General features: G+C 54.9%; 1 protein-coding gene across 1 annotated transcript in view; it reads right to left on the bottom strand.

The window, feature by feature from the left end:
- Positions 1-527: 527 nt before the first annotated feature.
- Trim67 (tripartite motif containing 67) overlaps positions 528-8,914 on the bottom strand; it is a 31,179-nt gene continuing 22,792 nt past the window's right edge. The window contains exons 6-10 of the mRNA XM_051169060.1: positions 8,201-8,346; positions 6,329-6,467; positions 4,960-5,263; positions 1,530-1,692; positions 528-700 (exon numbers count right to left, since the gene is read on the bottom strand). Coding sequence (XP_051025017.1) covers positions 635-700; positions 1,530-1,692; positions 4,960-5,263; positions 6,329-6,467; positions 8,201-8,346 — 818 coding nt within the window. The 3' untranslated portion in view covers positions 528-634. The remainder of the gene's footprint in view (positions 701-1,529; positions 1,693-4,959; positions 5,264-6,328; positions 6,468-8,200; positions 8,347-8,914) is intronic.

Genomic DNA, 8,914 nt, shown 5'->3' with positions numbered 1-8,914 from the left:
AGAGAGAGAGAGAGAGAGAGAGAGAGAGAGAGAGAGAGAGAGAGAGAGAGGATGACAGAACGTTCTCTAATGATTAGCACCCTTTCCAAGTTAGTCTGCCATGTGTTGAAGACTAACGGCATAGCCCATGCTCCAGGTCAGCTGCTCTCAGCGAGGTTGACAAGCTGCCAGCCTGGGGCTCCGGAAGGAGCAGCATCCTACCAGTGGGTTGCACGCAGGCACGGAGGGACATCACAGCGCTGCCTGTCTCAGGACACTGGGCTCAAAGTCATCCTTCCTCTCTCCCTCCAGGAAAAAAAAAAAAAAAAAAAAAAAAAAAAAAACGTTTAAGCGGAAACGAAACTTTTCAAACAGATGCCAGAAAACATAAGCCGGAACCAAAGGTGTCCGGAGCGCTGTCTTGAGGGCACCGTGGGGACTATAAACCCTGTGGCATAGAGGTGAGAGGCCACTCTCAACATAGGCAGCCACAGTATGGTCGCGTGGCTCACAACTCATTCATTCTCAATAACCCCCCCCCCAAAAAAAGCATCTTCCGATGTTCACTGACTGCTGGCACCCAGAACTTTCTGTTTTGCCCTTGTCCTCCGTGGGGGCCTCCGTCACAGCCAGCTAGGTTGCAGGAGCCACCAGGCTAGTTGCCTGACAGCTTTGGCCGTCCTAGGTTTGTTGGCACCTCTAGTCCTGTGTGCAGGGTGACCTGGAAAAAGACGATGAAACAAACAGGGGTTGGCTCAGTGGCAGAGCGCTCACAGGGTACACACAAGGCCCTGGATCCCACCCCTAACAGGGGAGAAAGAGGACGAGAAGAAAGGCCTGAGGCAGAGGAAGACAGGGGAGAGGAAGCGAAGGAGAGGCTGTCCGTCGCCAGGAGCATTAGCACTGCGACCACCTGCTTGAGAATTTATGCTATGGATTTCATTTCTCATCTGTCCGCTTTCCATTGCTAAGGCCCGAGGCACCTTGTGTTTCCTGCCTCATAGTGGGAGCTACACTGATGCCCATCTGGGTCTCGTGTTTGGCTACAGCCACCAAGCCCTGTACCAGAGGGGCTGGTTCTCACAGCTGAGTCTGTGCCTGCTGTCTCCTGAAGGGACCTGGCAGCTTGCACTGTGCTCCTCAGATCCCCTTTTAAAGTAACCAACACCGGACTGCTGTGGACTCAGTTTCAGGATGGTAGTAGACACAAGACAGGTCCCTGGATGGCTTTAGGGACAGAATGAATCTGTGCGAAGCAAAGGATGCCCAATCCTCAAGCCTCTCAGTTGGCCTGAGGCAGGAGCTCCTGTACCATCCATCCCCCTGGGACACTGAGCCCCTTCCAGGAGCCCCACGGAGCCTGTTTGCTCCAAGCAATCCGGTAAGAACTGGGTGCAGCACATAGGACCTCTTCTGTGGGTGCTCACAGAAGCCAGCAGGCAGACTGCCTACCTGGCAGGCAAAGTGGCCAGTTTTATTACAACACACACTGCTCAGGAAGCGGAGAAGTAGCCGGAACTGGGCAGGCCAGCTGTGACTCTGACAGTTACCTGCACATTTCGGTTGAGGCTGAGGGCAGGCATAAAGACACCATCCACGTGGCTAAAGGCTGTGGGGCCTTGCTGCTGCCCGTTGATGAAAAAGGTGAGTGTGTGTCTATTCAGGTCCAGCAGCACGCCCACAGTAGCCCCCTTGCACACGCCGCCTTCAGTCCTGGGGACAGAAGCCAGGAAAACCTGTCACCACACCCAGATTGACATACTGGGAATTCAGAATGCCCCATAAGATGCTAAGAACACCCTTATTCAAATTAGCATCCAAAGGTGTGTGGGGGGGGTGTACCTGTGTGTGTCACAGGAAAAGGCAGCCCTCAGGGACCAAGGCTGCTCAGCTTTTTCCTATCCATAGTGTCTGAGACCTGCACACCAGGGAATGAGACTGTGGCTGAGTGGTCCCCTCCTGAAACCACAGGGCACCAACCATGGACAAAGAAAAGAGCTAACCCAGCCATCTTTCCACTTTTAGTCCCGTGATGGCACTGAGCCGGATGGAGAGGCAGATACCAAGGCTCAGAGGCATTTTGGAAGGACTTGCCCCCTCAGCTTGCTTGCCCAGCACCATCCCAAGGAACTGCCAGCACAGGGCAGGAGAGGTACGCAGCAGAACGAGGAACCGGCCCCCCTGCCCCTGTACTGTCACTCCATGGGTGAAAATTCTAGTTTTGAAGCGCCTGACAAATCTTGGGGCAGAGGCGCTTCTGGCATGGTAAAAATCTTTGAGTGGGGAGGAATTTTAATAAATGGACCTGGCCAGGCGTGATGGCGCATGCCTTTAATCCCAGAATTCGGGAGGCAGAGGCAGGTGGATCTCTGTGAGTTTGAGGCCAGCCTGCTCCACAAAGTGAGTCCAGGACAGCCAGGGCTACACAGAAAAACCCTGTCTCAAAAAAAAAAAAAAAAAAGAAAGAAAGAAAGAAAGAAAAAGAAAGGAAACAAAAAGAGAAATGGATCTGGAAGACTTTGTGTTGAACCCTCGGGGTTGAGCCTTCTTTACTGCACTTTCCTTGCATTATCTAAGGGCTCCTTGCTCAGTCCTGGGAAGAATCTGAGTCCGAGGTTAGGACTGACACAAGGGCAGAGGTGAGAAGTGAGAAAAGCTCCTGACATGAAGGACCTGGTGGGTCGACCAGGCAGATGTTGCTCCTGGGGAGAACAAGTGTCCTGGAGGTGCCTTAGGGCCAGGTGGAGAAGGAGCCAACAGACCAGAAGGGGGCAGTCAGTGCAATTTTAGTACTGACCACTAGGGGACAGTAGTGATCAGCCTGACCTGCCAGCTTTCTACACACCCATGCCACAGGATCAAGGTCAGGCCTGGATGCAGTATCTGATGTCTTCTGGGAAGAAGCATTGCCCACACCTCCTCCATGGAAGGAGTGCACACAGATGCATCTCCTCCCTCTGCTGGCTTTGACCCTCCTGTTCCTTCTGGTCCTCTACTGAGAAGCCAAGAGGCTGGCTATCAAGGGCTCCACAGCTTTTGGGGAACATGGTAGCCTTTGCCCTGAGGTTGAGGGGTTCCCACCACAGGAGACTCCATTGGTGTTTGCTCCAAATCCCACAGCACCTCTCATTCTCCCCATGTGTGAGTGAAGTCCAGCCTGCCTAAACCTGCCTCACAATCTGCAACAGAAATAGGGCTTCTGTAAAACTTAAGGGAGCTCTTGTAGCCCCTGTGTTTCCACTATACCTCGCACAGGCTGTGACTGCTGCTGTCACCGTGTCTACGTGCTGGGCTTGCTCAAGCACACAGACATGGAACTGGTAGGCCAGAGCGGTCCTGCCCCTCTGTGGGTTAGAGGTGGAGGGAGGTTAGCTGGTAGCTGTCAACCCACAGCACCTGGTCAGCCTGTATCATCTGGTCAGTCTGTATCACCTGGTCAGCCTGCACCACATGGTCAGCCTGTATCACCTGGTCAGCCTGTATCACCTGGTCAGCCTGTATCACCTGGTCAGCCTGCACCACATGGTCAGCCTGTATCACCTGGTCAGCCTGTATCACCTGGTCAGCCTGTATCACCTGGTCAGCCTGTATCACCTGGTCGGCCTGTATCACCTGGTCGGCCTGTATCACCTGGTCGGCCTGTATCACCTGGTCGGCCTGTATCACCTGGTCGGCCTGTATCACCTGGTCGGCCTGCACCACATGGTCGGCCTGTACCACCTGGTTGGCCTGCACCACCTGGTCATCCTGTACCATCTGGTTGGCCTGCACCACCTGGTCATCCTGCACCATCTGGTACCACCTGGTCATCCTGCACCATCTGGTCAGCCTTCAGCACCCAGTCGGCAGCCTGCATCACCTGGTCAGCCTGTATCACCTGGTCAGCCTGTATCACCTGGTCAGCCTGTATCACCTGGTCGGCCTGTATCACCTGGTCGGCCTGTATCACCTGGTCAGCCTGTATCACCTGGTCAGCCTGCACCACATGGTCGGCCTGTACCACCTGGTTGGCCTGCACCACCTGGTCATCCTGCACCATCTGGTACCACCTGGTCATCCTGTACCATCTGGTCAGCCTTCAGCACCCAGTCGGCAGCCTGCATCACCTGCTCGGCCTGCATCACTTAGTTTGCAGTCCTGGCCAGACTGTTTTACTTGGTTAACCTGTAGTGCCTGGTAAGGTCCATGGTTCAGCTAGAGAGTCCAGAGGGACAGCTGCTGCCCCTCCCATAGGCCTTTGAAGAGGACATTACCAGTGAAAAGACAGTGGTCAGGTGTGGAACTTGGAGGCCCTCAGGCAAGATCCTGGCCAAACTAGAGCTGGCTTTCCTCATTGTGAGGAAAGCTCTCAACTGTCTGCACGACCTGCAAGAGAGCTTAGAACATAAGTGCCTTGGGGACACACTGGCCCTGCCAGGAGCCCGGGGTGGGGGACAGCCCCTTGAGACTGAAGTTCTTTACTCTTTCCCCAGGGCAGTGGCAGGGTCATTCCAGGCCAACCACCAGCCATGGCAAGACTTCTGCTCCCTCTGCGGGAAACAAACATCCCATTAGCTCTGTGCAGTGACTCAGGCTTAGCTTGATGGCTGTGAAGAAAATTGGAGCAGGACCAGTAAGGAAAATCACAAATTAAGCTCCCAGCGGAAAGCCACTGTGAGGCCAGCTGGGGCACAGAACCACTGAGCCAGAATCTTCCTGCCGTAAGTACATTCATTTATGCCACAGGCAAATGGTTTGCTCCTCCCTGCCACTGTCCAAGGCCCCTGGACCTGGAGAACAAAGTGCCTAAAAATGGCTCCTTTACCAACTTGGAGACAATCAAAGGGTCTGCAAGACGTTTATGCCCCACCCCCAGTGTGTGCACCTGTTGGTGTGGGAGTTACAGTGTGCATGCACCAGCTTTGGGGGCAGGGTGTGCACACCTGTTGGTGTGGGAGTTACAGTGCGCATGAACCACCTTCGGGGGCAGGGTGTACGTACCTGTTGGTGTGGGAGTTGCAGTGCATGAACCAGCTGCGGTTATTGTCCACGTACATGGCCCACGCCTTGTCGTCCTTGCCCAGCATCATGTCCTTGACCACACTGGCCCTGGCCACCCCAAAGGCAGGGTCCGGGTGGTTGTCATACCGGTCCACGTGCAGCTCCCAGTAGTGCGCACCTTTGGAGAACGCAGCTGTGCCCAGCACCACCCGGTCATCATAGCTGCTGCAGGTGGCTGTCTGGTTGTCATTAGATAAGATGATGTCCCGGTGGCCAGAGTTGGGGTCAAACGTGAACCAGGCCACTAGAAAGGAAGAAGACAAAAAGAGCAGAGTCAAGAGTCTCTCCCTCCTGTTACACAGAGAAACCCTGTCTAGAAAAACAAAACCAAAAAACCCCGATCCCTCCCTCCCTCCCTCACTACCACCCCCCACACAAATTTTGCTGCATAGCTGTGATGATTGACAGACTCACTTGCTACTCTCAGAGTTGGTTCACTGTGTCCAGTGATCTGTGAGATGCACACACACTCTCACACACGCTCACACACACGCTCACACACACTATCTTATATATATTCACATATACACTCACACACACACATCCACAGCCAACTCTGTGTTGATTGGTTTTTGTCAACTTGACAGAAACATAGATTATCCGGGAAGAGGGAACCTTGATTCAGTAAACGCCTCTGTAAGACTGGCCCGAGGGCAAGCCTACGGTGCTACTGTCTTGGCTAATGATGGCTGTGGGAGGGCCCAGGCCACGGTGGGCAGTGCCAAGTTATATCAGAAAGCAGGCTGAGCAAGCCATGAGGAGCAAGGGAGCAAGCAGCACCCTCCATGGCTCGTTTCCGGTCCTGTCCTGACTTCCGTCAGTGATGTCGTGTGACCTGAGAGTTACAAGATGAAACAAATCCTTTACTCCCCAAGTTGATTTTAGTCATAGGCTTTATGCAGCAATAGAAACCTAACTCTCTCTCTCTCTCTCTCTCTCTCACATGCACACATGCACACACACACACACACACACACACACACTCCCTGCTCTGTGTTTCCCCTCCATGGATCTGGCCTTGCTAAGGAGCACACAGATACACAGGCCCACTGGCCCCACAGCTTGGATCTCTACTCCCTACCATCTCCCCACATGATTACTGTTAGAAGTGATGGAGGAAGTGGCTATCCATGGCCCACCTTGCAGGTAAGAGACTGGAACACAAAGAGCTGGCACAGTGTGGCCAAGGGCACAAATCTCAAGCCCCATTGAGTGATGGCACTGTGTTGTGCCCACCCACCCCCTATCCCCCGGCAGGATGTGGGGCCTGAGGCCTTGCTCGGACACTGCTCGCCTGAGGGGTCCTCACCGTCAGAGGTCTGCAGCACCACGGTCTTGCTGTAGGGCCCGACACCGGAGGAGTTGAAGGCTTTGACCCTGGCATTGTAGGTGCTATTGAAGTGAAGCCCATCAATGGTGCACAGCGTCTCCTTGCCAACATACACCTCCTGAAAGAGTAAGGACACTCGTTAAGGCTCAGAGCTTCCGGAAATTCTCCTGAGGTGCACAACACCAGAAGTGCCCTCACGCCAACTGCAGTACCAGATGGGAGATGTTGCAACCCTTGCTAGTGACCCTGGTGGGGCTCAGGCTTTGCCCTGTCCTCTCAAATTGCTGGCCCCTCTGTCTGGGATGCTCTCAGAGGACGGGGCTGCAGCTGTGACGATAGCTAGGGTGTTCCCTGAGAGCTCCCAGCCTCCACCATCAGACTGCCAGAAGCCAAGGGGGTGCCCGTGAAGCCCCTGCCCCCAAGACCAACATCTCCTGCTCTGTGGGCCCCCCCCCAAGACCAACATCTCCTGCTCTGTGGTCCCCTGCCCCTGAAACCAGCATCTTCTGCTCTGTGGCCCCTGCCAGTTTCTGGTTCTCCAAGATAGTGTGCTTCCTTGCACTGAACCTTGATTTTCATTTTCTAGGGTTTTGCTTTATTCCTCATTCACTTCTGAGTCTCCTCTGTCCTACTAAGCCCCAGTCTGGGCTGGCTCGTTTAAACACGATATTACTCTGTAGCCCAGGCTGGCCTCAAATGCTCAACTCCTCTGTCTCAGAGTTCTAGGTCTGGGCTCCCAGGCATGCGCTGCCACCCCTACCTAGCATCCATTTTCACACATCTTCAGGAGCCAGCTGCTTGCCAGGCTTTGAAAGGACCCAGAGAACACCTTCCACTGTAGAACTGTGAGCGTCCAAGACAGGAGCCTGTACCCCCCAACCACCCTAGTGCCAAAGCCAGAGAGCCAGGCTAAAGGCAATGCGGTAAAGTCTAGCAAAGAACTGTGTGAGAAGTGTGTAAGGTGTGAGATGGCCTGTGAAAAGTGTACACACACAGGCAGTGCTCTCTCTAAGCTGTCAGCTCACACCTGGGTAGTTCCTCCTGGGACCACCCAGAATTATCTGACCGACACTTCTCAAAGATGTGGCCGCAGCGGCCACTGCAGGAAGTATGATTTCCCTGGGAGCCCAGGCCTGCCTGTCTCTCTTTGTCTTTGTAGTCAAGGTAGCATCAGGTTTCAAAGCAATGTCACAGGCCAGTCCTGTGTGGGCCTGCACATTAGAGTTCTCAGACAACGCAGGTCTCGCCTGCAATGGCCTTCCAGAGCAGCAGGCCTCACTGGAAACTGTCCTCTGAGCAGCAGGCCTCAGCAGGCCTCACCGGAAACTGCCCTCCCCCCTGAGTAGCAGGCCTCACTGGAAACTACTCCCCCAGCAGCAGGCTTCAGCAGGCCTCACTGGAAACTACCCCCCATGAGCAGCAGGCCTCACTGGAAACTACCCCCCGTGAGCAGCAGGCCTCACTGGAAACTGCCCTCTGAGCAGCAGGCCTCAGCAGGCCTCACTGGAAACTGCCCCCCCCCTGAGCAGCAGGCCTCACTGGAAACTACCCCCCCCCCAGCAGCAGGCCTCACCGAAAACTACCCCCCCCCAGCAGCAGGCTTCAGCAGGCCTCACTGGAAACTACCCCCCCAGCAGCAGGCTTCAGCAGGCCTCACTGGAAACTACCCCCCCAGCAGCAGGCTTCAGCAGGCCTCACTGGAAACTACCCCCCCAGCAGCAGGCTTCAGCAGGCCTCACTGGAAACTACCCCCCATGAGCAGCAGGCCTCACTGGAAACTACCCTCCCCACCCCCCGAACAGCAGCAGGCCTCACTGGAAACTGCCCCCTGAGCAGCAGCAGCTCGCTCACCCGGAACTGCCCCCCATCGCCATCGTCCAGTTCCAGGATATAGCCGTCGGCGGGGCTGTGGGTGAAGGGCGGTGTCCTCCAGGCCAGGGTGACGCTGTTATTGCGGGTACAACACTTTTCCAGCTGCAGCAGGGGTACAGGTGGCACTGTGACAGGGATCATTCTGGTCAGCATGTGGCACCCTCCTGCAGGCCCCGGTCCACCCCCAACCCAACCAAACCCTCGGGACCCATGCCCTGAGGAAGGAAGTCTTCTCTCTCTCCTGGGCCATGAGGCATACTCAAGTGACCTCAGTACAGTCCATACTGTACATGTCTGTAGAGTCGGCCTGCAGCGTACACTTGAGCTGAGAGTGGAGGTGCTGTGGCTTAGATGCCTGCTCCCCAGGATGGCACTACTGGGGAATGGTAAAGCCTTTAAGAGGTGGGAACAAATAGTCGCATTGGTGGCGTGTCTGTGAAGGAGACAACGGGACCCTAGCTAGCTCTTTCTTCTATTTCCTTTCTGCTTCCTGGCCTCAGGATGTGGGGCCTGAAGCCTTGCTCTGACACTGCTCGGCTGAGGGGTCATCACCATGGGTTCTACCATGAAAAGATCACCACAGGCACAAGACAATAGGCCAGTCACAGACTAACACCCCCCAAACCACATGCCCAAATAAACCCTCCATCTTTTATAGGTTGATGATCTCAGGTGTGACAGAAAGATCACTGA

This window comes from Acomys russatus, chromosome 26, assembly GCF_903995435.1.
Source record: "Acomys russatus chromosome 26, mAcoRus1.1, whole genome shotgun sequence".
Taxonomy (NCBI): domain Eukaryota; kingdom Metazoa; phylum Chordata; class Mammalia; order Rodentia; family Muridae; genus Acomys; species Acomys russatus.
Note: the sequence above shows the minus strand (reverse complement) of the source record. Positions and strands in the feature narration are given on the sequence as shown.